The following is a 27,423-nucleotide window of genomic DNA, read 5'->3' on the forward strand; positions in this document are numbered from 1 at the left end:
ATAGGAAGAGAGGGATTCTGGATGAGCACACAAGTGTAGGCTTGGGAGAGTGAAAGAATTAACAAGCTAACTTGTTTCAATACCCAAGTTCTTAAACCCAAGCAATTTGGACAAAGGAGTGGGAGTTTTTAAACTTCCTCCAGTCCTGGCCTATGGTCACGGGGACTCCAGCTGCCTGGACACAGCCTGGGGGTTAGGAATCCCTGAAAAACAGGCCGGCCTGGGTGGAGGAGAGAGACAGGGGATCCAGCTGTTTGGCCCCTTTAGGGACAGCCTGGTGGGGCTGCTGTCGGTGGGAATCAGGTCTTCACCTTGGAAGACTTCTTTGGCCCCACCGAGGTCCTGCAAGGACATGTGGGTAATTGGGTTTTTAAAATGTGTGCGGCTGGGTAGGTTTTAATTACATTTTATATGGTGACTCAAAGGTTATCTTTGGGAGAGAAAATTGCGCAGAGGATTGGCGATGCTCAGAGCTCTTTCTTTTGTGCAGCTCCCCACCCCACCAGAGCCGGTTTGGGGAGGAGGGTTTCTTCCTCGCTCAGTTTCTCCTTCCCCAGGTATCTGCCTGTCCCCTTCCCCAGTTCCACCCCGCACTCCCTGAGCCCACAAGTCTTCCTTACCTCGAGCATCCCTTGCTCGCTCTCTTCTCTCTGCACGCACGCGCGCGCGCGCGCGCGCGCGCACACACACACACACACACACACACACAGCCTCCTCCCCTCTCCTAACCCGCCCCGCCCCCGCCTCTAGACGCCGCCGGGGCCGGCTCACGCACGCTGTAAACTTTTGACCCTCCAACTTTGCGACCCCTCCGGCAATAACACTGGCCTCACCGCCCAGTGTCTCATTCTGCTGCACCGGCTGCAGAAACCCAAATGCCAAACGCCTTCCCTGCCCTTCCCCCTTCGCCCCCTCCCGCCCCCCGCCCCCGCCCCTATCCCCGCCCCCACGAAAGGCCTTGGACTGGGGAAGAAGAGTCAGCTTCGGATTATTAAATAACTCCTCTTCAGGGAAAAGATGCCGACTCCACTTCCGGCTTTCTTCTCCACTTCCCGCATTTTCACCAGCCCCTCTGGTTAATTTGCCAGAAAGGCTTTTGATGACCCACCCCACTCGATTCCTGCCCCTGAGATTGGTTGCTGGGGGAGGGGACATTTGGGAAGCCATAGAAAGGGCTGACCTGGAGAAAGGTGTTTCAGGGTGGAGAAGCGTGGAGAGAGCTTGGAGCAAGTATTCCTTGGGAGTGGAGGGGGCCACAGGCCCCATGGAGGCTGGAGAGAGAGCTCAGTGTCCAGTCTCTGCGAGGCCCAGCGGGCCCCGGGCCACCTTGCGCGGCCGCTCGCTGGCGCCTCGGAGGCTCCAGCCTGGCTATGAACTTGGTCTAAGGCGGACTCTACTGGCAGTTCGGGGACGTTACAGCCTCTGCCTCTCGGCCAGCTCAGCGGCCGCGCGGCGACCTGTGCTCTTTCGGTTTCCTTGGCTCCCAAATATCAACTCCCAAGCCCCCACTTCTCCCAGGGAAGGATTTCGTTTCAACTTCCCTAGGGGTCCTTGGTGGTGGTTGGGGGGTGTCGGTAAACAGAAGAGAGAGAGTGAATTAGAAAGACCCGCAGAGAGAAAGACTGGAACAAGCCCGAAGAAGCTCCGATTTATGGGGATTCCGCGCCATCGCTCCCACATGCTGGGACTTTCCCTCTTCTGCTTCCCTAAACGGGAGTTTTCAGGCTGAATCCCTTCCTTTCCACCTTCCCCACCCCCACCCCATCCCCATCTCTAGGCGAGCCAGGCTGGGGCCTGCAAGGTACCTTTCCTCCCTGGATGCATTCACCCCTACCCCACAGGACTCCGAGGTCAGGGATCGCTGCAACCAAAGCCAGACGCCGCACTCACAGGCCCCAGCGAGGCCGCAGCTCTAGCCACCTCAGCCCGAATCCACTCGGAGAGCAAGGCCAGAGCGCGCGGCTGTGCAGCCTTGGAGATGTTTCCAGGAAGGAGAAGTTAGAGGATGCTGCAGAGAGCGTGTTTTTCCTCTCCAAGAAGCGATTTGGGGAGAGAAGAGACTGGACAGAGGAGGCCTAAAACACAGAGGAAAAGGCAGAGAAGGGAGCGAGAAAGAGATGAAAACTTAAGAAGGTGCTGATACTCGGGTCCGACAGGTCCAGAATTGCCCGAAATCCAGTCCTGTCCAGTCTCTTAAATCCCTCACTTCCCTTTGGAGTCCACGCTCTGGGTCTCAGTAAATTCACCAAAGGGAGCGAAAAATCGGCCTAAACCTGTGGGCGGCGAAGGTGGCGGCGGCGCGGCCGGCGGCGCGTAATGTATTCGGCAACGGCTCCGGAGCCCCAAGTAGGCCGGCGCTCCGGCCCCGTCTGCTGACCTCTGCGTGATCCCGGACTCTATGAATTATTGATGAGATATGAGCGTTGATTTCCCCTTTCAGGATGCAAACTCCATTATATTGTTAAAATGGCGATTTAATCGTTGAGAATAGCTTTGGTGTGGGTTTTCTCCCCCAACTCATTTGCGCCTCCTTCCTTTTCATTTAACTCTCTTAATTAAATCCTTTAACAGATTTTAATCACTTTTTGGAGGGAGGGGTGGGAGGAAGGGGAAGGCCATCACTACCAACAACAACAAACACTAAAAACAAGCCGGAAACCCATAAAAAGCTTCTACCTTGGGGAAGTTGAAAGGAAGGTGGGGAGGGGGTGTTAACCCCTTGGGAAAGGTCATGCTGGGAACAACCACCAGAGGATCCATCCATCCCAGTGCTGGGGCAAACTGACTCTGACAGGGAAGTGTTGGGCCTGGGAGGTGTTTAATTCCACCCTGGAGGAGACGTGTGTGGAGTCCGACCTTGGGGAGTAAGTCACGCTTACCCTTCTTGCTGAGAAGCCAAGGGACATGGAGCTCGGGAAAGAGACTCTTTCTTGCAGGGAGCAACCCTCCGTTCTGTGCTGGGTGGGGGGCACCGCTTAGGGAGAGATGTTCTTTCTCCTTAGGGACCCCCGTTTCTCCCCTCCCCCACCCCCAACATCTCGTTTTCCAGGCGGTGTCTGGGTTAATTAATATGGATGTGTAACAGCGCTCCAGCAATCGATAAATCCCGCTGCGGGCAGATCCCAGCCTCGAAATCCGATTACTCTGAGAAACTCCAAAAAAATGGAGACAGTGACCATGGGGCTCTCCCCTTAAAAGAATGAGGTGTTCTTGGCCTCTTGGCCTCCCTTGGTTGGCTGGGCTGGTCCCCAAGCTGGGAAGCCCAGGCAGGTGAGAGCCTTCTCTGCTCTGTCCTGGAAGGGACTGCGTTTGGGGGACTGTGCTGAGCGGTCTGTCTTCTCCCTTGCTCTGAATCCTTGGCTTCCACCCCAGCGTCTGAGCCTCAGTGATAAAGGAACCAGGCCCAAGAGAGGCGCTTCCACTTGGATCCTGCTCCCCACACCCTGATCCCCTAAACCCCAATGAATATGTCTCACAGCCAGGGAAGAGTTAAGTGTCCTGCTGCAGTTATGGAGAGGAAGCCGATGAAATATGGGCCCTTGGAACTCCAGGCCTGGCTGGCTTTCCTGTTTACACTTCTTTATACTTCCTCCCACCCCATGGCCTCCGTGAAATAAAACAAAAAAACAAAACCAAAAAATAACCAAATAAAAGAAAATAAAATCAAATTGTCCACTGAGGGGTGGTCAGCCTGGCCTCAGAGAGTAAAGGGAAACTGCAGCATTAACCTCTGGCTGCTGGCCCCCTCCGGGCCTGCCCCTGGGGGCAGGGAGCTGATGGGTTTGGCCAGCGGGTGCTGCCAGCCTGCAGCTCAGAAGGTTGGTGCCTGGACAGGGCCAAGGAGGGGAATAATATGGGAGAGGAGAGAGAGAGAGAGAGAGAGAGAGAGAGAGAGAGAGAGGAACAGTTTTCCCTGAGAATGTCTTGGAGAAACTGGAGCAGAGGACATGGGTGGGTCTGGGGCCGGGAGAGCTCCTTTGCACCAGAAACCATTTGGAACCTCTCATCCCCTCCCCCAACACATCCTTTCGGGGTTCAGGGAAGACCAGGTAACCTGAAAGGGGGAAGAGGAAAATCTAGCTAGGGTGGTGTCTTCTCCAGGCAGGATTTGCTCAGAGCAGGAGAAGACCCCTCCCCCCAAGAGTTTTGGCTGCTGCAGCGGAAGCGGGCACCCCCCCACCCTGCTCTTTGCCATTCCGGAAAATCTGCCTAGATATGCCCAACAGATGTCCCTGGGTTGCTAGCCCCACACAATCTTTATCAGGGTTTGCAGAACTGAGGTGGGAGGGGGCCAAAAAAAATCTTGAGGGGCAGGCCTGGTGGTCTGGGGGTTCTCAGAGAGATTGGCTGGTGGGACTGGTGTGGCCTTAGAGTGAGATGAGGGCACAATAAGAATGGGGTTTCCCTGGCAGCCCCAGGTCCCCAGATTCTTCCGCCACTGAACTCTCTTCCTTTGCCCCTCATTCAATTCATTTACCTTGTCCAGAGGAGAAGCCCCTGGCAGTACTGTGCTTCCAAAGTGTATTAGGATTTTAAATGGTGCTCACCATCTTTTGGGAGCTGACCAGAATCTCCTTTCCAAGGACACAAATGCCCCATGATTCTGGGGGAGATGTGTCTTCACGCCAAGGTGAGGACCTCAAGCTCTCCCTTTTTGCACCCCAAGCCTGTGAAGGGTCTCCTGTAAATCAGACCTGGGCAGGGACGGGTGGCTGCAGGAGACAGAGGCGAGGGGGAGAGAGTTCAGATGTTCTTTAACGTGCAGTGGGGGAATCTTGTGCCCCGCTCCTTGTCCCAGAGCCCATAAGCCCCTTAAGGTGCCATGTGTCCAATTCCAGGGGCAAAGAGAGCTGGGGAGCTGAATCTAGAGATGGTGGGCTGGCAAAAACAGGACTGACAGAGTGGTTGACCCCCATGGATCTTAAAATTGGGAGGTCACTTCGGTGAAGAAGAGGCCTCTGGCTTTTAGAAGGAGGATGACCTAGGCTTAGAAAATAACGGGCCTCCTGGGGGTCAAATAATGAAATCCCTCTGGTTTGTGGTGCCACAAAACAAAGGGGCCTCTAGACTCCAGTGGGGAGAGAAGAAGGAAGAAGAGGAAAGAGAGCACCTTTCCAGTTTTCTCTCCCCACTCCTGAATCCCTTTTCTGAATCTGCCCACAGTTGGGGTCTGTGTTCTCCAACAGGCTTTATTTGGGGGGGGGGGATTGCCAGGATTCTACTTAAACACCTAGCTCCCCTAGACAAAAAGAGGAACTCTCCCATTCCCCTCACTTCTGGCCAGGAATTAGGCTTTGGATTTGAGGGAAATGCCCTCCCTCTGTCCGCTCTGCACTTGGACCTCAGGACCCTCCCTAGAGCCAAGCCAGAAGGTGGGCTTGGGACCAAAAGGCCTCGGCCTCTGGGACAAGTTGGGTGCAAAGGCAGCACGCTCCCTACCCTGGGAGAGCCCTGATGAGGCCATGGAGAACCAGAGCTACCCCCCTTTCATGGGGCTCACAGATCTAAAAGCCAGAGATGCCCTGATGCAAGGCAGCCCACCACAGCTGGGTTAACCTTCCCCGTGCTTTTTCTCAGCTCAGATGGATCCAGATAAAAGTGCCCGGCAGCGCACCCACACACACCCCTGAACAATGAATGTCATAAAGTGGGGAAAGGTCTGTCTGAAGACATCAGGAGCGACGTGGTTCCCCCCCCCCCCCGCCACACACACACACAGGGCCCTCCATTCAGTGGGACACACCCCTCCTTCTTGCCCCCTAAATTTCCAAGGGCACTGACGGAACCCACGCAAGCCTCTTTGCCACAGAGTCACACACTCCTGCAAAGAAAACCAGGCACCCCGGACCGTGGAGGCCTTATCAACCTGAACCGAGTGCCCCCACATCAGACACCCAGCTTGTCTGAACGCGGTGCAAAAAGCAGACTCCATTCCCCCCCCCTCCTTACCATCCTACACCCCTGCCCAAGGCAAGATTTCCCTCCCCCAGTTCCAAGCCCCACAGTTGCGAGGGGAAAAGCGAAAGCTGGAAGCGACTTACTGCCGAGGAGAGCTGGGCCTGGGCTGCTGCCACCGCCACTGCCTTCTGGGCTGGGAAGAGCGCTCACCTACCTCTGCCCCCTTCCCCACGACGGCGAGCAGTTAAAGTGTCACTTAACATTCTGGAGAATGTGAAATATACCGCGCGGTGTCAACTCCCCAAAACCATAAAACTAACTTTATGGACCTCACGTGACTTTCTCGAGCCAGTGAGGGGTATCTGTCTGACTTCTCGGCGATTTTTACGATCTAACTTCAAGATAAAACCCCTATCCATTTGACATCTAAATGTCATAGCGACTTTTGGGATAGTTTGCTATGGACAAAGGGGGACAAAGTCAAGGGGTGAGGGGGAAGGAGGGCCCAGGAGAGCCTCCAGGACCCTCGGCAGCCTCCTCACCAGCTCCCCCTCCCCCCCAGTCCTGTAAGAAGTTGGGCCAAGCTGGAAGGGATTGACCGGGTAAGTGTCCAGACTTGACTCTTATGCTCAGGGTGGAGGCTGACTTGGATGGAGGAGGACTGGCCCTGGCCCTGGACCAGGCTGGCTGACGGGGAACCAGGGGTCTTCTAGGAGGGACCCCAGCTCCTAAGCAAGACGACAGGTCAATTGGGCCCCTGGAGAGAGGAAACCCTTGATAAGGGTAGAGAAGACTGGGGGTGAGAGAAAACCTTTGAAATAGAGCTGATTTTTTTTTTTTTTTTTTTTGCCTTAGTGGGTGGCAGAACTGAACTGGGATTTGGACCATGGGGCAGGGGGCCAGGTCAGGCCTGGATCACTCCCAAAAGGCCAGGAGCCTCCTGCTCAGGACTTAGGCCCAAATTACATTCCCCAAAGAGGTTATCAGAGACTTTTCTGGATGGCTGATGGAAGGATAGGGTGCAATCCAGCTCAGCCTTTCCCTTGTCCCCAGCCTCACATGGGGCTACTGGGCTTTTCAGTCTCCCAGGAGTGAAAGCCTGTCCCCTGGCCCAGCCACCGCTGACCAAGCAGAGACTTGGGTGGCTGAGAGGGGCTGCTGGTGAGCATCCTGCTTTCCCTTCCCTGCACCCCAGATCTGCCAAGAGTGGCGGTCTAGGGTGTGCCTGGTGATGGGCGAGGCAGGTGCCCAGAGAAAAGACAAATGGAAGGGCAGTGGAGTAGGGGAAACATTTATTTGACTTCAAGGAAAGCTACAAACAAATACCAAAAGCGAATCACTGAGACAGGCCCGGCAAAGACAGATTTCACACGTAGCACAGCTTCCACTCGCTCACTACAAACGGTCTTGGAAGCGAAATGCGAAATGGGGAGGGAGGAGGGGATGGGTCTGACCCAGACCCTCCCCATATTTGCAAGCTTTGGGCCCTCGACACCAGGCCCTTGGATTCACAGAGAAATACACAAGACATTTTACACTGAGGATTATTTTTGTTTCCTGACACTCCCAGACCAGGCCTTGTGGGGCCTACCCAGGCGGCAGGAACTTAAATTTCACTATTTACCTTCCCTCTTCTCAATATCACCCCTTTGGACCTTCCTGGCCCCCTCCCACCCCAGGACCAAGCCAAGGGAGACTTGGGCCCAGGAGAGAGGAGGGAGGAGGAAAAGGAAGGTGGAAAGAGACACAGTCACCGATTCCAACCCGGAGGCCAGCTCAGCTGGGCCCGGGGCACTGCGGCACTATCCTACCTCAACTGCTTCCCCTTTGAGAGAAGTTTCAAGCTGAAACTCAAAATACAGCGACCATCTTTTTATAAATAAGTTAGAAGAACACAGATGGGGAGGGGGAGAGTTCACATTAAACATGCGAGTTTCTTTTTTTCCCCGGGGAAAGGAATGCAACCACAGACACGAACATTCAGAAACACTGGCGGATTGGGGTGAGCACAGGGGAGTGGGGAGCATGGAGGGAAAATAATAATTATCATTATTATTAACAATAATAACAAGATAAACCAGTCCTGGAGAGAGGGAGCCACAGGAAGACCTAAGACCAAACGAAAAATCGTAACACAAGGCCCGGGCGAGGCAGGCTCATGGGAACCGGTCCCCATCGGGCGGCGGCAGCGCGGGGAGGCTTGGAGGGGCCAGGGCTGGGGGCGGCAGGGGCTCTTGGGCCGCCCGGGGCTCCTCCCGGCGGGCTCAAGGCTGGAAGGCGCTGCCGGCTGTAGCCAGACTCATACTTTTCAGTTTGTTGTCTTTCTTCCACTTCATGCGCCGGTTCTGGAACCAGATCTTGATCTGGCGCTCCGACAGGCAGAGCGCGTGGGCGATCTCGATGCGCCGCCGCCGTGTCAGGTAGCGGTTGAAGTGGAACTCTTTCTCCAGCTCGAGGGTCTGGTAGCGGGTATACGCGGTCCGGGCCCTTTTCCCGTCCGGCCCGGTCATATCTGAAGCAGACAGAGCAGAGCCGCGAGGCAACGTTATTCCGGTTAAGGGAGGGGGCACTGGGTGGGAGGGGGCGTGGAGCGGGACCCAGGCATCCCGGGCACCCAGCTCACCGCAGCGCCAATCCTCCCCACTCCAGACGCCCGCATATTCGAGATCGCTTTCTGCACCCCCTTCCCCTGCAGCCCCCACTTCTGCCGGCAGCGAAGGCGCCCGGCTTTGTCTCTTGCTCTCTCCCTGTGCCTCACCCTTCGCTGGGCTCAGGCCGCCGCTCACCCCGGGAGGGAGCAGAGCGGTTGCACTTTGGCCCTGGAAAGCTCGGTTTGCAGCTCGCCCCTCCTCTGCTAGACACAGTCTCCAAATTTCGGGGGCAAGCAAGACCCTTCCCCACATTACATAAACCTCATCTCTCCTAAAGCTAGCGCAGCTGGGCAAATCAAACCTAAGGCGAATCTGGGAACAAATTATTAAAAAATACTCTTTTCCAAAGCCCCCCCACCCCAGGGAAAGACCTTCTTTGGCTCTGTCCCCCGAGCTGCGAGGACCCTCTTAGAGACTTCTCCCCCTCTGGGAAAAAAAAAATAAATCTATATTTGAGGAAAAGCCAAGCTCTCCTGGCTCCCCCCACCCCCTGCAACCCAAACGCAGAGAAGGAAAGCCGAGAAGACAAAAAAAAAAGGGGGAGCCAGAGCGAGAATTACCATGGCTGATGTGAAGCTTCCTCATCCAGGGGAATATCTGCGGAGTCTGTCCCTCGGGCGCGGCTGTGGAGGTGGCCATAGGCTCTGGCTGCGCCCGAGCTAGGCTCGGGCTGCTTAGCTGGCTCGCCGCTTCCTCAGGCTCCGAGGACGCGCTGGCCTCGTCTATTTCGGTGAAATTGGCGCTGGAGCTGGCCGGGGTCGCCTGGTCGGAGGGGGACGAAGCAGAGGGCTTGGCGCCGTGGCTGTCGCCGTTGGTGCAGGGCAGGGACTCGGGCGAGGACAGGGAGCAGCTCGACGCCGCTTGCCTGAAGCGGGGCTCCTGGGCGGGCGCAGGGAAGGCGCGCGAGCTCTCGCCCACCGCCCCAAAGTGGCTGGAGGAGGCCGAGGAGCGGTTGACGCTGAGGTCCATCCCATTGTAATTGTAGCCGTAAGAGCCGGTGTGCATGGCAGCGGGATCCCTGTAAGAGCCGCTCAGAGAGCTGCCACTGCCATAATTTAGCAACTGATAGTCCGGGCCATTTGGATAACGCCCCGAGAAGGAGTTTACAAAGTACGAGCTCATTTGGGTGATTTTGGAGGGCTTGATTTGTGGATCGTGGTCGTTATAACCCTGTGCTTCACGATTTATGATGTATTAATGAATTATAGCGATGCACTGTACTTCGTTTTGCTATGTATGCGGCCAAATATGGGGGGGGGTAGAAGGGGGATGGGGGGGCGTTAGGGAATCACGTGCTTTTGTTGACCAGTCGTAAATTCTCGCTGATGACCTCAAGAGGTAATTCATGCTCTATGGTTACAAATAATGACGATCCGAGAATCGTTAGGGCCGATTCAATGCAAGCCTCCGAGAGGGGGAAAAAAGGAGAAGGGGGAGAAACAGGGAGAAGGTTGGCGGCGGCCTCTGAGCAGAGCGCGCCACCTCCCGGCGAACAGCGGGAGCACGGGCCGCAGACCGCCATGGCGGCATCCGCTGCCTCCCTGCTGACTGCTTGAAACCGCCGGGCTAGAAAGAAACCCGGCCTAGGCTCACCCGCAGGGTTGAACCTTTTATAGGAGAGACACGACTGAGCCTTTATCCACTTTCGTGGCAGTGGGGTTCGTCTCTCTGTCCTCCCTGTCGTCATCATCATCATCATCCTTATTATTTTATCTCTAGATAAGATGATCAGAGATTGAGCTGCCCTTCCCTTACAGGTCTCCGAGTTGGGCGTGGAAATGCGGGGGAGGGTGAAAGATATGTGTGAAAAACAATTATCGCAAAGGCTTCCCCCCTTGAGCTCAGCCTGGCCTGCTTCCTGACAGGGCTGCGGTGGCCCATCCGTAGCACCCAGGCCGAGCTGGTAGGGCTAAGACGAGTGTTGGAAGGAGAAAGCTTTCACTTCTTCGGTCCCTCTAGAAGTTTGGAATTCTCTTCCTGACCTCTCCTCCATCCTTAGCCCAGGAACGAGGAATAGCAGAGCAGGACAGGGACCCCAGAAGAAGAGCCCGGCTGGGGCTATGTGGCCTAGTTGAAAGGAAAAAACAGCCGAAGCAACCATGCAGGGGTCTGGAGTTCAGGTGTAAGTGCGGTCCTGAGAGTTTGGGATCAAGGCAAAACCCTTTCGCCTCCTCACCAGATGCCTGCTATTGCCTTGGGAAGCCCCTCTTGAGGCCCCTTGGTGGTGACTGAGTAGTCTCAAAATTTGCCCAGCGGCCCCTGCCTTCCCCGGAAAGGGGGTCCTGAGGACCGGCTGTGCCTTGCTGAGCTCACTGGCTGGCCAGAGACCGACACAGCTGGGCCCCTTCTGCCAGGCATCTATTTTCTTTAAAAATAAAAAAGGGAGAGAGAGGGAGGAGGAAGAAAGGAAAACAGTCTCGGCTGCTTGCCGCCTGGGTGGGGGTGGGGTGGGGATAGAATGGGTTGGTTTTGGCTGATGGGATGGACAAAACTGCCCCATCACCTGGTCTCCTGGCTTCAGGTCTCCAAAGAGCAGTGAAAGGAAAGTCGTCCTTCTCCGTGCCTGCCGGCAGCTTCACATTCCCCTACTTGACGCTGAGCTACTGCCTGAGGCAGAAAGGGGTGCCTGGAGCCTTTAGCTGCAGGCAAAGAAATAGATACCCGGTGGCCCCAATTTAGGCCGGGAGCCGGGGCCAAGGCCGGCGGAGATCAGGCCACGTGGGCAGGCCAAAGACCAAACGGGCCTCTGGTGGTGATCGAGTGGACTGAACAGCGCTGCTGAGGCCCAAGACCCTCCTGGCTCAGTCTCTGCAGGAGCTCCCGCCTAGGGGTCCTGATGGTGTCACTCATGCCACGGATAAACGAGGAAATGCTAGAGACTAAGAGGGAAGCGGCCCTTCACCGTTCCCCAAGTCTGCACCAGGAGAGGCCGTTGCGCTGTGAGCCTCAGCACCGGCGAGGCGCGGCGCTGGAGCCTGGGCGGGACCGCTGCAGCCTTTATCTCAACTGTAACTTCCGAGTCGTGTCTGGCCCTCTGGGGCCGACCAGCGCTCCTGCCTTTGCTGCGGAGTTTCCGGCGCGAGGATGCAGGGGTGGCGGTGGGGGTGGGGGAGTGGCAGGGGAGGAGCAGAGGTGACTGAGCGGCGAGGTTTTATGTCTTTATTATTATTATTATTATCATTATTAATAATATTAATATTATTACCGAAGTATTTCACGTCCAGAGCTAAGACAAGACTACAAACACAACACATAGAAAATTAATAAAATAGAACTTTGTTTTCTTCTGAGGCTCCTCTTCTTACTTCTAGGTAGTATGTGCTCCTTCCAGTGGCTTTGGGGAGGGGGCGGGAGAGAGGTCTGGGGTCAGGGAATCTTTGAGGCCCCCGCTGAGGGGACTGCGAATCTACAGCATTGAACAGTGCAGGGGGACATGGACGAAATGAGACGCGACACGGACAAGAGCATTTTGCTCTGCTTCCGGGAAACATCAAAAGAGTCCGGTCCTCAGTTCTCACGAGGGAGCCTGTTCGGGCTGAGGCGGTTCCGCGGGGATGGAGGGGGCGCGGGGATGCTGGCCGGGCTCCGGCGGCAGGACCTCCCAGCACCCAGCGAGAGCTCTGCAGGTGGGGGGCGTCCAGGAGAGCCCTGGGCCCCGCCCGTCGTGGGCCGAAGAGCAGGTCCCCAGGCTCCCCCGCCTGCAGAGCCTCCTTGGGGGCTCTCCGAGGCCCCCGGCTCCCCACAGGCCTCTCCCTTCGCGTCCCCCCGCCCCCACTTCCAGCGCCTTCATTCGGTTGGTTTTTCTTCTTCCTCCTCGGCACTGAGCTGAGACGCGCTGAGCAGTTTGCTCTCCTTTTTCCATTTCATGCGCCGGTTCTGGAACCAGATCTTGATCTGCCGCTCGGTCAGGCATAGGGCGTGCGCGATCTCGATGCGCCGCCGCCGTGTCAGGTAGCGATTGTAGTGAAACTCCTTCTCCAGCTCCAGCGTCTGGTAGCGCGTGTAGGTCTGACGGCCGCGCCGGCCGCTGGGCCCAAAGGAGGAACCTGTTACGCAGAGAGGAGATGCTGAGGCCTGGGGGTCACCAGGGCCAGAGCCCCCCTCCCCCCACTCGGCCCTCAAACGTGGACTCTAGCCTGTCCCAGGATGCCCTCCACTCTCCCTCTTCCCTGCCCCCACCCGCTTCCTCATTCCTCCAGCGCCCCCTCCAGATTCCCTCCGGGTCTCCTAGGCTTACGCCTTCCGCCTAGATTCTCGGTGGGGGGATGGGAGGAGCAGTTTTAAATCCCACCTGAGCCTAGGGGGAGGGGCTGGGGAGGCACTGGCCAGGTGTGTCTCTTCCTAGCTGCATCTTTTCTTTCCATCCATCTGGCCCCCCCACCACCCCGTGATAGATTCTGGCCCTTAATCCGTAATGACGTGGATCGATCCATAGTGGGCATTAACGGCTCCTCACTTTCGTGTCCTGCTAATGGACATCAATTTGGGACTTAAGGCCGACAAATAATCCAACCTTAGACCCAGGCGCCTGCTTCTTCCTCTCTCCCCCTCAGCCTGCTCCCTCTCTTTCTTCCCCTTGCTTTCCCTCCCTCCTCTGACTGCCACCCCTTTCCTGGTGCCTCATCTTTCCCCAGCCCCCGACCCCCAGGGAAACCCAGTCCGGGACAGACTCAACTCTCCCTCGCCAGCGTCACGCCGCCCCCCTTCCCATGACGCACTCCGCTGTTAATGAACAGTCCTTGGGTCGGGGACTCGACCAGAGCTGGGGGCGCCAGGGGAAGCCCAGCCAGTGACTGCGGCCCCTGCCCGCCTCCCTGACCCCGAATCCCGGCTGCGGCCTGGCGCTCCGGGAGAATCCACTCGCTCCCCTTGGCTCGGAGTGCATCTGAGACTTTGCAAACTTTGCAACTCCCGAGGGCGGGAGGGCAGCGCGGGAGACCCGGTGCAGGCGCCCAGTCTTGCCTTGGCTCCAACCGAGATGCCCACCCGGCACCCTGTGGGAGAAGGGGGGCTCGCTAGTTCTGTCTTGAGGAGGGGGGGCCCGTGGGGGTCGCGGCGGCCGCAGCAAGTCTCACTCACTGTTGCATGAATTCATCCGCTGCATCCAGGGGTAGACCGGGGTGGAGCACTTCTGCTCCTCTGCCTCGCCGAACACGCTCTTGTCCTGCGCGCAGTCGGACTTCCGCGGCTCGGGGTGGAACGGGGGCGGCTCGTCGGCGCCTGAGAGCGCGCAGGCCGACTCCTTCTCTCGGTAGAAGGCTGGCGCCGGCCCGTAGTCGCAGGGCGCCGCTCGGCCGTAGCCGCCGCCGGCCGGCGGGTAATAGGAGGAAGCGGCAAAGCCCTTGTCCTGGCCGGGCCCCGGCCCGTAGGGCGCGGGGTAGTGCCTCAGCGGGTCCGCATAGCCCGACGAGTAGAGCGGGAGCTGGCCCAGGAAGGACTCCTGCCCGCTGGCCAGAGTGACGGGGAAGGTGGAGTTCACGAAATAGGAACTCATTGGGAGGGGAGGCGCGCACGGCCGCTGCTGCTCCGCCGGGTTTATGATTTGTTGTGTTTTATAGTCCGAGCGCCGCGCCTATTAGTAGTATATCTGAGATTGGGTTTTAGCTGAGGGGGGATGGCGAGGTGCCAGTGAGGGCCAGAAGGAAATACAACCATCTGATCCAACACTGACCAATGGCAGAAGCAGGAATTGGCAAATAGCACCCAGGAGGAGCGCAGCCCGCGCGAGGGACCCGCGCACAAACCTATCAACCTTTTTTTCCCCCTCCTTCTTCTCCTTCTGCCTTCTCTCTCTCCCCAACAGCACAACGCGTCCTGTTCCACCTACGTAGGATCTGCGAAAGAGGCGTCTGTGCTTTTGAGGGAGGAGGCAGCACTTGGATTGAGACCACCCCATCCCCCAGTGATTAAATAAATATATCCCTCCCCTCCCCACGCGGAATAGGAAAAAGTTAATTGTGTTTTCAGAAAAGTTAACCCCTGCGTTGCTTGAGCCCCCTTCCCTCAAGGGAAAGTGGATAAATGTCTCCAAATCTTGAATCTCAATCTCCTTGGACGAGAACTAAAGGAAAGGACAGGGCTGGTTCCTGGCGTTTTGTGTTCAAAGCAGGGAGGAAGAGTTCTCCTCTGATTAGCATCGTTATCAGAAAGAGAGAAGCGGTGAAGAAGAAACCCTCTTCTTCCCAGATTTTGAAAGCCGTTTTTTTCTGCTTCCCAGATCTACCCCGACTTTTCCAAGCCTGGGTTTATTATTCCTACTTCTCTATTGCTGTTATGGGCTGGGGGCAGGCCAGAGCCCGCTGCCCAGAGGACCCAGAGGGCCTGAAAATGGGAGGAGAGTCTGAGCCCAAGCTTCTCCTTCTGGCTGTGCTAGGCTGGGAGCTTCTTGGAAGGCTATGGCTGCCGCTGCCCGAGACATCTTGCCTGATTCTAGTGTGTCCTGTTTGCTCTTGGCACAGGAAAGAAGGGGCACTGGGAAGAGGGGCTGGTCCTGTCTCCACTTGGGGGTGAGAGGCACCCCCCAGCCTACCTTTGTCTGATCCCTATCCTGCCTGCAACCCTCATTTCCTGCCCACCTCCTAACCCCAAAGACATTAGAGTATCCTGGGCTACAGATTCTTAGGAATCAAAAGTGTCTCCGTCAGTCTGGGTACAGGGAAGAAATTGTTCCTCCTCCAGTTCCGGGTCCTTCAACCCTCCTGATATTGGAGGCAATCAGACCACTGGAAAGAGAGGAACCCTTGCTCCTTTTCCAGGTCTCTCCAGAAACTGGCAGGTCTTTTTTAAAAATTAATTCTTCCTCAAGACTTGGTTTTTGTTTAGTTTTATAAGGAGGGAGGGGCTTTGGGTCTCAGCAGGCAGCTTACAACTATCATTCCATTCCGTATCCCCTCTCCAGATGCTCACCACCCTTCTGTCTGTCACTCAGCATCTCTGCAATCCCTCCCACATCTCATGTTTGTATCACCGGCTTGCTGCCTACAAGCTTTGGTGTGAGTGAGAATGTACACCTCTGACTGTCTCACTCTCTCTCATCGAAGGAAAATGAGCTTTGGAGCCAGGCTGGAAGACGGAGCCAAGGTGTGTTTTCAACATGCTGGCGTGCACATGGAGGCCAGGAATAAAGAGTGACAACCTTCAGGCCTGGGGCCAGGAATGGGCCAGGGTGTGGGCCAGAAATCTGATGATGAAGGGGCCAAGCTGACTCTCCTCTGGCTTGTTCTTTGGGCTCCTTTTTTGGTGGGCCAACCCTGCCCATGGAAGATGGCACAAGACCCTAGGAGAAGTGGTAGAGGGCTGTCGCTGGTGACCAAGGATGGGAACGTAGTTGCCTGCAAAGCAGCCTACAAGGCTCCCTGAACTTAGGACAACTTCTAGGCTAAGTGGCTATTCCCAGTTGCCCTACCAACACTTCCTAGCCCAGCTCTATGGGGGTCTTGTCAAGGCTGAAGAAAATAAACTGAAGCCTCCTTATGATGGAGTCATGAGGCCTCCAATCCAGCTATGATTAAGCCCACTCCTGGGAGGAATGGGGAACATCTGGGCAGGAGGAGCAAAGTGGGCAGAGTGCCTCGTGTATCTCCCTCCTTCTTGCCACTGAGGTTGAGCCTTGGGCCTCAGCCCTCCCTGCCACCCCACTGGCCACAGCGTCCTCACATGAGAACTGGAAGCCGTGGGCAACATTAGCTTCAGTGAGGGAGGAAGCCTTCCCCTGTGATAAAGGCACGGAAAATAATCGCCTTATCCTAAGAGTCATAGCCCCAAATTAACCTCACCTCTGCAGGTTGCCTGTCGCGAGATGGAGCCGCAAAGGCAGGGCCTGGGCGCCTGGAGTCCAGCATGAAAGGAAATAGCGCCTCATCGCTCTTATCTAAGCCCAGAGGTATTTATGAGCGTTTATTCGTCTGATCCGTTTGTTTGGGAGAAAGAGCAGGCAGGCAGGGCTGGGCCAGAGGCTGCCTGGTTTCTGGAGCCAGATCTCTAGGAATCTGTCTGTGGTTCCATCACCGCTGTCGGTCTGTCTCCAAAGGGGAGTACACAAATACATAGCACCATCGGCTGCTCTGAGTGTCTCTCCCTGCTCAACGAGGAGGTGAATATACATGTGTACCAACTCTTGAGTACACAACAGAAGGATTGTATAGAAACCCCACAGGCAGGATTTATAATTGTAATTTTCTGAGCTGTGAATCTGAAGTCCTGCGGACAAACACACATTCCAGCTCCCAGGGAAATGTCTGAGCTGTGTTCAGCTCCGGAGTAAAATTCTCCTGTACCGGTCGGTAATCTCCAGGAGGATATTTGCCAGTAGGTGTGTGGAGGCAAAGGAGATTGAGACATTATCCAGGCTCCCCCACATCCTCTCAGCTGCAAAGCTCCCCGCACCCCTAGCTCTTCGGGCTGTGGGCACCTTCCCCCACCCTACTCCCAAGTCTGGCTGGAGTGGGGTGAATCCAAATATCTCAACCCAATTCTTCCCCTATGCTCTGTGATTCTCTGGGTTTGGGGAGCATAAACGGTCCCCGAGGGAGCAGTGCGGCTGCTTCCAATCTTTGAGAGCTCTTTGGAGGGGACATTGCCTTGAAATTGGCTGGTCCAAAGCGCCCGGTTCAAAGACATCATTTCCATTATGCAAATGAGCGGCAGCGTCTCTGGTGGGGGGTGATGGTGGAGCCACAGCGGTGCTCAGCTCCCTCTCTCCGGGTCCATGGGCACCCTAGGAGCCCTGACGTGTTTCCACCCTTTGTACCAGGCTCATTCCCCTCCCTACCTGTCCTTCAGATTGCCCACAAGAAAAAAAAAATCTCTGAGGAGCCTTGCAGAGCTCGATCCCTTGGGGCCTCCCGCACTGGCCGGGCCTTCCAGCCGCCAGAAAGTCACTCTCTGCCGAAAAGCTGAAAGGGCTGCTCCTGGGGTCCAGATTCCCAGAGGCACCAAGGCTCAGGGGTCGCAGCCCCTGAGTTTGCCCCCAGTACTGCTGGGCCCCTCCACCTCGGCAGCGCCTTCAGCTCCTGGCCAGACCCTGGTAACACCTCAGCCTGCTTGGCACCACAGGCAATTTCCTGGAGCCCCCGCCCAGGAACTGGGGCCACAGCACCTTGAAAGGAGCAGCCAGAGCTTCCTCCTGCGGCTTGAAAGCCCGAGCTAATCAGTAACCCGTGAGACAGGGGCCAATATTCAAACGGCGGCAGCGGCGCAGATCCCCCCTCCTCGCCAGCCACCCCCTTCTGGGAAAACGGTCAGCTTAAGCGGGTGTGAGGGGTCCCGAAGGAAGGGAAGTTACAATGGTTTGGTTCCTTAATGATTGATCCCCATTCCCATTCCTCATTTTTTTTTCCCAAGTGTATTTGCGTCGATTTCACTTGAAATGATTGGAAAACAGGGGAGGGGACCCACACTCACTTGCAGACACCAGCAGTTTCCAGAAAACTCGGCTCAATTCCTTCACGACAGACTCAACCGGCCAAGGAACTGGCAAGACTCACCAGCCAACACGGAGAACACAGACCCAGTTTGTCTTTTGACAACCGAGTGGAACTGCCGGGGACGGCGCCTCCCCTGGCCGCCCCCTCCCTTGGCCGAAAAGAAAACCAAATAAACCTTGAGCAGCCTTGGCCTCGGATCTCCGTATCGGCCCTATTGATCCCCTCTTGCTCTTGGAGTCGGTAGAGGGGAGAGGGCTCACAACTCCGAGCCCCTAACCCTTTGATTCAGGGCCCCCTGCCCAAGGGATGTAGCATTAGTCTTTTTAGAATATGCCCTAGAGAAAGCCGCTTCCCCAGTCAGCCTCCAGGTTTGGAGCTGGGATGGGGCTGGGGAGGGAGAGGGGCCGCTTGTTCTCTAATCCACACGTGGGCAGGCGGGAACCAAGATCCAGCGGAAAGCGACAGTCTGGGCCAAAATCCCCAGAATCCCGCCGAACCCGAGCAGCGGGGACCCCAGGCGTTGGGGACGGTTCCAGGCAGTGTCGCGGGGCTTGTGGTGCCAAAGCCGCATGTCTGCAAATGGACGGTAGATGGCAGCAAACCGCATAATTTGGGTCAGAGCAAACTGTCTAAGGGATGATTTATCCCCCACCAAGACTACGGGGAGAAAAAGACCTTTAGTCTGGGTGGGTTTGGGGAATGTTTCCTTTGAGAATAGGCTCTGAGTGCCATGGGTGCTGGCTGAGAACTTCTCTCACTTCGCAGATGAGGGGGTCCCTTCGGGCACCCCTTCGGGGCCTGCTTTGAGGGAATCTACCTGTGCCTTGCGGGGGGGGGGGGGGGCCTCCCGTGCCACAAGTGGCTGCATTTCTCTCTTCCCAGCTCAGGACTGTGGGGGCCAATATCCCCCTACACACACCCAGACCCCACAATCCCTGGGCATCCAGAGGCCTGAGGCTGAATGCTGTGCATATGGTCTTTAAAAAGAAGAAAGTGACCATCTATTCCCACCAGCCAAACTAAATCACAGTCTCTCCTGCCCCCCATGCCTAAACTTGATCATCTCTAGACACACAGCTTCCTCAGAAGCCTCCGTCGTATTTTTAAGTTCTCTCCTAGCGGCTGGCTTGCGCCTTCTTCTACCCCACCAGCTACTTAAGGAATCTCGGCCTCCCCTCCCCAAAGATTTTTCTCCCCCCTTCCCTCCAGGAGGCCTGCCTGAGGGATGAAATCAGGCGCCGGAGGCACAGGACTAGCTGTCTGAGCCTAATGCCAGGCGGCTTTCCTGTCCAGACACCATCAGATCCCCTAATGGGATTTTTCTTTTCTTTTTCTTCTTCTCTTTTTCTGTTTTTATTTTTCTTTTTGTTTACAAGCCTAAAACAACAACAAGCTAACCAGCATCTGCACAATCACCACATTTGGATCCAGGAAAGTTTGAAATGTTTGCACATCAGACGCACACATGGCAATTTTTTCTTCTCCCCCAAAGTCCACACACCCCCAGAGCAATGAAACACAAGTAGCAGAATCACTATTGCACAGAAACCAACACGCTGTAACCTACCGCGTTCAATACCACAAAATTGCTTCCCTGCAGAGCGAGGGTTCCTCCCGAGGGAGTGGCCGGCGACCTGGGCATTCTCAAGCAGGCTTCCCGGGGTCTCCCTTGATTTGGGTGCCTCCACCCACAGCCCTTTAATTGCAGAAATGTCTCCGAAGGGAGGTAATGAGTATTTCTCTGTGAATTGTTCTTTCTGTGTCTCTCCAGCCGCCTCCTCGCCCTTGCTGGCCTCTGCGGAGATTCCAGGCCCTCCGGAGACCAGGAGACCTCAGCGGCCACCGCCCCTCGTGCCAATGCTGCCGGGAAACCACCGATACCCGCACCGGGCAAGAGAACTGCGCTGGGGGCCACTGGAGGAGGCGGGAACAAGGGAGGGATGGGGGGAGGGGGAGGGGGCGCAAACCCACAGAGGCCATAGCAACCGGCTTCTGCCGGCGCCCCCCCCAAGCCCAGACGCCCCCATTCTCTCTTTCGCAGCCCCCTTGCTTAAACCTCTCCTCCCAGCTTAAAAACGAGACTCAGAGCTCACCTCCGTGGCCCTCTTTCGGTTCCTCCTGTGGTCAGCCCTGCCTTGCTTCCCCTCCAGGAAGCAGCCGCCCCTCTCTAGGCCACCCAATTTCCTGGGAAGCCTCTCCCTGCAGCGCCCAGAGGTGGGGTTCAGCCCCATCTTGGAGGGGGGAGAAGGAGGGAGACAAACCCAAGCCCCACCCCCACAAAATCAATGCAAAAAATACGAGAATTGTAGCATCTCCCTTACCTTTGCAGACCTTGGGATTTCTTTCTTCCGATTGAAAGGGGTGGGGAGAAAGGAAAGGGGAAAAAAAAAAAAAAAAAAAAAGAGCGTTTGGTTTCTTCTTCATCTTCCAGATAATATTGTCCCAACCTGAGAGCCGTTGCTTCCTCTTCTCTGACTTGGAAGAGAGGGTGTTTCGCTTTTCTGATATTTGCATATAAAATGGAGTAAGTTCTGGCTTTGAAAAATGGTATCAGGCTGCAGTCCTGGGCAGGTGGTCCATTTACACTCCATGATGACTAAAATCCCAGATCAGCAAGCAAATTAACTTAGAAATGAAAATTATTTTTGATTCTCTCTTTTGTGTAATTCCCACCCCCTCCTTCCCTCTCTCTCTCCCTCTCTCTCCTTTCCTCCTCTCCCCCTCTCCTTTCCTCTCTCTCTTTTGCTTTATCGAGCTGATACTGAAGTATAAAAATATCAAGAGGCTGGAGCCCTGAAGGACGACAGTGCTCCGACCTAGGTGTGGTGTCCAAAAGAATGCTGCATTATAACCACCAGGGAAATGATAAAAAGTTCATGTTCACGATCGCCCGGCCACATGACCGGCGCTGGCCAATCGCTGGATTCAACCACTCATAAACTTCTATCACAAAGTTGTAAATTTTCATAAAACAACAAGGAATTTATTGCATTTCTTCATGGCTGCTCCACCAGCAACCCTTTTCTCAGTCGCCATCTTCTTTTCTTCTCCTTCTCGGTTTTTGGGGAAACCCCAGTCTGAGATGGGGTGAGATTTGGGGTGCAGGGAATCAGGCAGAGAAGCCCCAAGCGCATAGCTGGGAAGGGGGTTCTTTTTGGAACCTCCCTATCCTCACAGGAGCTCTACACCCTTCCTCTAGTAAAAATTCACCCCCAAACCTCCGCACAGGGACCGGTCTAAGGCTGTTTGGGGGGGAGTCGGGAGCAGCAGCCCGGGGTTCAGAGTTGCCACTTGCATGAGGGCAAAATGAAAGCTTCAGTGCCCTTTTCCTCCTCCGAATGACACCCTCACTCCCAGCCCTTGTGAGGCTTGCAGCATTGCAGGTGTGGGGGCCCCAGATCCCTTAGGGCCTAGTGTTTGCCCCCAGAAGGAAGGTGGCCCTAATGGAGTTCTATGCCGACGGTCTAGCCACCAGATGGTTGCCTCTGTACCCCAGAAATTGGAGGAAGGTAAAGACAGAACCTTGTCTCTCTCGCCCAATTGTCCAGGTGCCCAGGTTCCCAGGGACAACTCCCTGAACTCTCTTTGGGGGGGGGGGGGTTTCCTGCGGTCCTTAATGGGGGAAATTGCAGGTTTGGGAGGCTTTTCTTTACACATTCAAATTAAACGGATTCTCCTAAAGTGCGCTTCCTCCCAGCCCTCTTCCCTTTCCCGTCCTGATGCTGATGCCGATCTTTAAATTCAATCCAGGATGTATAATCGAATAAAGAGTAAAAATCAGCTCAGCAGGTCTAGCTGTGTAGGCGCCAGCCTCCGGGTTTTTATCTCTTGATCAAGGGGGTGTTTGGGGAGCAAAAAAAACAATAACCCAAATTCACCCTATGTATCCCAGGTCCCTTGAAATACTCCCGCATTTTGAATTGCGCTACCGGCACTCAAATGTAGGAAAGGATAGAACCGCCCCCCTCCCCCCCCCCAATTTTTCTTTCTCTTTCTCTGTGCTCCGGAGAAGATTCCAGGTTGCCGGCAGATCAGACAGCGGGCAGGAAGGCGCGGAGGTCGCCGCCGGGAGCCCGGGCGGCCGGCGCGGCCGGGATCAGAGCGGCCCCGGGGATGCCCGCGGCCGCCGCCGCCCCGTATCTCGCACCGCTCAGCCTCTCGCTCTCGGCGCTCCTTTCTCCGCCCCAGTTGAAAGTTTTCCTTGGGTGGCTGCGTCGATTTAGAATAAGATAAATTAAAAGAAATGGAAGTAAAAGAAAAGGAAATAATAAAATAACCGAGTAGCTCTTGGGGAAAGTGTTTTCCTCCTGAGCGGAAAGCCAGGAGCACCTTGGCGTTGGAGGCTTGTCTGGGGGGCCGGGAGGTCTCTGCTGGCCGGCCCGGCCTCTGCCCAGCGCCGCCCGCCTAGAATCCGGAGTGGATTCGGGTGGTCACCTCCCCTTTCCTTCCGTTCTACCTTCGTTTGGGGCCTAGCGCTTTGGATTTTAGCTCTGCATTTGCGCCCCAGGGCTGCGACCGGGCCGCAGCCTGGCAAGAAGGCCTGGGCGAGGAAGAGGTGGTGGAACTGTGGAGGTTTTGTTTTGTTTTGTGAATGTGTGTGACTGGGCATGTGGACTTAAGGACGTGTTGATTGGAGACAAATGTGAGTCTGTGTGATTGTGAGCCAGTGTGTGAGGGTATGTTAGAATGCATAAATGTGTCTGTGAATAAGTGTGAATGTGGATTTACTTGTGAGTGGCACGTGAATGTGAATACATGTGTTCTGGGCAGGAACCGGGGTGCGTGAATGCCTGTATATTTATTTGTGAGCATATGAATAGGGGTGTTTGTGACTGTATGTGACAGTGTACATATTTATTTAAGTCCATATGTGATGTCAGCCTGTAAATAGGTGTGATTGTGTCCCTTCGTGTTTCAATATGTGTAAAAGAATGTAAAGGGAATGTGGGTGTGTGAAATATTGGGGTTCCCTAGTTGGCAGTCGCCCAGAGCAGGGGGCACCAGAAAAAAAAAAAGAGCAGACTCCAGCCCAGAAAGACATGAGCCAGCAGCAGAAGTTGGAGCAGAGAGAGGGGCGCTGGCATACGTGCCTATCCCTCGCCCCCTCCCAGCCTTAGGGAGACACAGAAAATAGGGCATTTGTTTATTTTTAATTGCTTTTATTTCTCCATCCTTCAGATACACAGAGAAGTAAAGAAGATCACAGGGTCTGGCAGGAACAAGGAGCAATGGGCAGGCCAGGGGCACAGAGGGGATACGAGCTGGGCAGTGGGTTCTTGGGGCTCCCTAAAGCCCCTTCAGTGTGATACCGGGAAGACGGGGGCGCTCAGAAAGGCGGGGAACCACACACATTAGTCCAGACCCACAGACCACAAAGAAAGGACTTACAAAACAGCAAGATTTTTACCAAAGACCTTACAATTAGCGACATAGAAAAGGGAGGCAGATTCCAGAAAGCTACAGAATAGGTAGGTGATATCCTTCCCATATTGTACAAAACAAACCCGTCGTCAGACTTTACTATAGGTAGTATTTTTCTGTTCAGTGTTAAGAAACCAAAATTTCACCTTCTCTCCTTAAAAAAAAAAAATTTACTGCTATTCATTTAAATAGTTTTTTTTGTTTTGTTTTGTTTTTTCTCCCTATTTGACTTGAGTTTCCTGGTTCGGTTCCCAGAGCTGGGCTTCTCCCTCTCTCCCTCTCTCTCTTCCTCTGCTCTTTCTCTGTCCCTCACTCTTCCTCATCCTCCTCTGCCTCAGCCTTGTCCTGGCTGGTGGCCCTGGGGCCTGCCGTCTTGTTCTCCTTTTTCCACTTCATGCGGCGGTTCTGGAACCAGATTTTGATCTGTCTTTCGGTGAGACAGAGCGCGTGCGCGATCTCGATGCGCCGCCGCCTTGTCAGGTAGCGATTGTAGTGAAATTCCTTCTCCAGCTCCAGGGTCTGATAGCGGGTGTAGGTCTGGCGGCCTCGCTTGCGGTCGGTCCCTGCACAGAGTATTTCCAGGAGAAAAAGCCGTGAGTGCGGAAAAAGCCGTGAGCGTGTTCATCTTCCTCATGGACCCTGTATGTGGTTTGGCCTTTGTGGTTGGAAGCACCTAGTTTCCCATGACACCAAATTGTCACTTTCCCTACCCCAGCCTATGCCTGCCCTCTTCCCTCAACATGCAGACCTTTCTGCAGGCCTCCCAAGACAAACAGTCCCATTTCCACCCAGGAAGTCTTCTAGCCTAAAGCTTCTGGACCCAAGGTCTAACCTGCTGGCTCTTGAAGGCCCTGTGCCTAAGGGGTGTACGTGGGATGAAAGGCAGCTAAACCTCTGGAACCCTAAGCCTCCCCTTTTTGATGCTGCTTCTGATGGTCTCTGGGGTAGCAGACAATGGAAGCCATGCAAGCAACCCAACCCTATAGTGGGGCTCCAGGTCTGACCTGGGGGCTTTTCTCCCTAAAGAAAAGAAGACAAAGAGCCTCATAGGTCCAGTCCCCTCCTCCCCCAGCCTGTTGAGGAACCAGGAGAAGGAGAGAATTTGCAGATTTCCTTGGAGTGCGGAGTTCATCTGAGAGCAGCTGCCCTCTGAGGACTGTTTTCCAGTGAGTGAGTGGCTGAGGTTCAGATGAGGCCAGACTGTCCAGCCTGCCCACCTGCCCAGATGACCCAGCCCTCCAAAGCAACCTCCTCCAAGAAGATACAGGAGGAGAAGACAGACAGCAGCCTGGGTTGGGGTGGAATATCTGGCTGGTGGGGGCTGAAGGGCAGGGGAGAGCTTCCCAGGTAAGGTCCCAAATCCTGTGAAAGCAGCTTGGGGGGGGGGTTGTGCTGGGGGAGGTGCTGGTATCAGCCCTTCTGGGAAAGAGACAGTGGGAGGAGGGGCTAGGGGGCCCTAATTTCAAGTCAGATAAAAGCCAAGCTGAAATGTTTATGAGCAGAAAAATTGGGGCTTTAATAAATCACCTGGAAAGGCGGTTGAATTATGGAGCAGGTAATGGGGACCATGACCACTAATATGGATGGTGTAAGAGCTGGGCTTCTCCTGGCCCTCACCCTGGCTGAACTGGGAGCCTCTGATCACAAGTCTTGGGTCTTCTGAGGTTGGCCCCATTCCAGGGCAACATCAAGAAAGATGTCTGGGACAGGCTTGTCAGGAGACCCCATAGGGGTTCCTGCAGCAGCTGCCTCAGTGGCCAGGACTCACTAACTCTTGATGGGGCTCCCTGGAGTCCTAGTCTCTCCCCTCAGAGGACATTCACCCTCCTGGAAGGATACATGCAAACTTGTCGGCCAGTTCTCCAGGGGTGCTAGGATGGGCACCTGAGACAGCCAGCTGTCCTCCTTTGAGGCCTCTGCTCTTTTCACTCGTTCTCCTGCCTCCCCCTTTCCAAGTTCACTGGGGGGTCAGGAGCCTATCTCTCTTGGCCTCAGCCCCCCTCTCTCCACCTGCCTCTCTGGCTCTGTGTCCCTGGCTGGATCCTCATCTCCTCTCACACCCCCTCTTCCCCCCAGGCCTCTAGAGCCCACCTCTAATTGTCCAGAAGGGAATAATGGGGGAGCAGGGTTGGCTGGGAAGAAAGGGGGAGGGGAGAACTGCTGAGCACGGCAGCCCCCTCCCCCAGACCTTATCCAAGCTGGGGCTGGGGGACACACCCAGAGCTGAGATCCCCGGCGGGGAAGGGAAAAGGGAGGGGGGAGACCCTAATGGCTATTCTCTGCAAACCCCAGCCTTCCTCCGCAAGACAAACGGCCTCGTCTCCAGCCCGTGCCGGCGCGGCTGATAAATATTTAAAGCTAAAAGGCCGGGAGGAAGGGTGGGGTGGGGGGCTGGGGGCTCACAGCGCCGCGGCGTCGGCAGAGAGGGATCCGCCAGGGAAGCACGGCGAGCCTGAGAGCACCAAGCAAAAATGGGAGTGGGGGCGGCGCTCCGGGTCGCGGCCCAGGGGGGTGCCGCGTCCCCAGGGCCGACCTGCTGCCGGGAGCACTCTGGACGCGGAAAGGGACACTTGGCCGGGAAGGGGGCGCCTTCCGGGGAATGTGCCCGGGCCACTGCAGCTCGGGACGACTCGGTACGGCTCGGTGCGCGGCGTTACCTGAGCTTCGCATCCAGGGGTAGATCCGGAAGTTACTCTCGGCCGCCAAGTCCGAGTCCCTCTGCTCCTTGGCGCCTGCCGCCTTGGCGGAGTCGCCGGGACACACCCCGGAGAGATTCTGCTCAAAGGGCGCGCAGTGCATGTTGAAGGAACTCGGCTCGAGCCCGTAGCCGGCCGCGTAGACGCCAGCTGTACTCTGGCCCGCCATGCCCCCCCCGCCGGGGTACAAGCCCTGCATCGAGGCGGCGAAGGAAGCACCCGAACCCGCTCCATAGCCCGGGCGCTGGGGGTTGGAAGCAAACGCACAAGAAGTTTGTTCGGGGAAGGCTCCGGTAGCGAAAACCGAACTTGCGGCTGGATATTTAGAAAATAAAGCATTCGCATAATACAATGAACTCATAATTTGGCCGGATGATTTGTAGGCAGGGACGTTTTAGTGTCGGTTTTACGAGATTCCTTGATATATTACAGAATTAGAGTCCAGATTTACACCAAAAAGAACCCCCTTTTTCCTCTCTGGGCCACGTGACCCTGCCCACGTGACGTCCCCTCTGCCAATGGCGGGGCAGCCTCCCCACGGCTCCCGGTAATGTGGAAAAAATTGTGTGGCGTTGGATTTATAAAATATGATCAATAATGAATGGGAAAGCCAGGCCCTGTGGATTCGGGTTGGGGGCTCAAGGGCCGCTGTCGACCCCGTGGGCTGGAGGCAGCTTGTAGGCGAGATCTGGGGAGGAAGAAATTGAGTGGAAGGGAAAATAAATAACCTCTGAGAGCGAGAGCGATCCGTGTTGTCAACCCCCCCACCCACCCACACGCATCCTCCCCAGCCTGTTACTCAGGGAGAAATAAACGCAGAGATTGCACAAAATGGGGTGAGTGGGTGGCTCAGGGCAGGTCATAATTAATCTGGACCGATTCAGTCCGGTTGGCCTTTGGGGGAAATTGGTCTGGACTTGGTCCGTTGCTCCTGAGGTGAACAACGAGGTGAGCCTGGCCTCGCAACTCCCTCTCGCTGCTCTCCCTTTCTATCTCTCGGTGCCCCAGACAGATGGGCAGGGATGGACTGAGGTTTTGTGGGTGCTCCCAGAGGCACGAGACTTAGCCCACAGGCGTTGGATGCTGCGGTTTCTGGTGACAAAAAAAAAAAAAAAATTTAAAGGTTTGAAAAAAAAAAAAAAAGGAAGGGAGTGGGGTGGGGTGGGGTGGGTGGGGAGGAGAAAGGAAGGGAGGAGGGCAGCCCGGTATGCTGCTTATGCTGTTCTCCTGATTCCGGGAGGCGGATGCCCCAGTGGAGCGTGGCTGCCAGAGAAGCAGAGCAAGCTAAGGAAGGAAGGCTTTGAGCAACCATCTCGGAGCTGGGCAAAGGTG

The 27,423-nt window shown here is 55.7% G+C and overlaps 4 protein-coding genes and 1 long non-coding RNA gene across 5 annotated transcripts in view; 1 reads left to right on the forward strand and 4 right to left on the reverse strand.

Moving 5' to 3' along the window:
• The window catches only part of HOXB3 (homeobox B3), a 41,193-nt gene extending 35,018 nt beyond the window's left edge, over positions 1-6,175 (reverse strand). The window contains exon 1 of the mRNA XM_047758196.1: positions 6,042-6,175. The gene's annotated coding sequence lies outside the window, so the exon portion shown is untranslated. The remainder of the gene's footprint in view (positions 1-6,041) is intronic.
• Positions 6,176-6,261: 86 nt separating this feature from the next.
• Positions 6,262-20,640, forward strand: LOC125114756 (uncharacterized). Its single transcript, XR_007131896.1, has 4 exons — positions 6,262-6,500; positions 15,448-15,629; positions 16,333-16,431; positions 19,746-20,640. It is a non-coding gene; the product is annotated as an uncharacterized LOC125114756 (long non-coding RNA).
• HOXB5 (homeobox B5) lies at positions 7,174-10,956 on the reverse strand. The gene is made up of 2 exons (XM_047758205.1): positions 9,110-10,956; positions 7,174-8,410 (listed from the first exon to the last, which is right to left on the reverse strand). Exons 1-2 carry the CDS (start codon positions 9,669-9,671, stop codon positions 8,163-8,165), a joined length of 810 nt encoding a protein of 269 aa, XP_047614161.1. The 5' UTR covers positions 9,672-10,956; the 3' UTR covers positions 7,174-8,162.
• HOXB6 (homeobox B6) lies at positions 11,805-18,804 on the reverse strand. The gene is made up of 2 exons (XM_047758208.1): positions 13,629-18,804; positions 11,805-12,595 (listed from the first exon to the last, which is right to left on the reverse strand). Exons 1-2 carry the CDS (start codon positions 14,041-14,043, stop codon positions 12,336-12,338), a joined length of 675 nt encoding a protein of 224 aa, XP_047614164.1. The 5' UTR covers positions 14,044-18,804; the 3' UTR covers positions 11,805-12,335.
• Positions 20,641-23,116: 2,476 nt separating the features above from the next.
• HOXB7 (homeobox B7) lies at positions 23,117-26,805 on the reverse strand. Its single transcript, XM_047758209.1, has 2 exons — positions 26,053-26,805; positions 23,117-23,958 (listed from the first exon to the last, which is right to left on the reverse strand). The coding sequence occupies exons 1-2, from the start codon at positions 26,450-26,452 to the stop codon at positions 23,705-23,707; spliced, it is 654 nt and encodes a 217-aa protein (XP_047614165.1). The 5' UTR covers positions 26,453-26,805; the 3' UTR covers positions 23,117-23,704.
• Between the last annotated feature and the right edge of the window lie 618 nt (positions 26,806-27,423).

This window comes from Phacochoerus africanus, chromosome 14, assembly GCF_016906955.1.
Source record: "Phacochoerus africanus isolate WHEZ1 chromosome 14, ROS_Pafr_v1, whole genome shotgun sequence".
NCBI classification, from domain to species: Eukaryota; Metazoa; Chordata; class Mammalia; order Artiodactyla; family Suidae; genus Phacochoerus; species Phacochoerus africanus.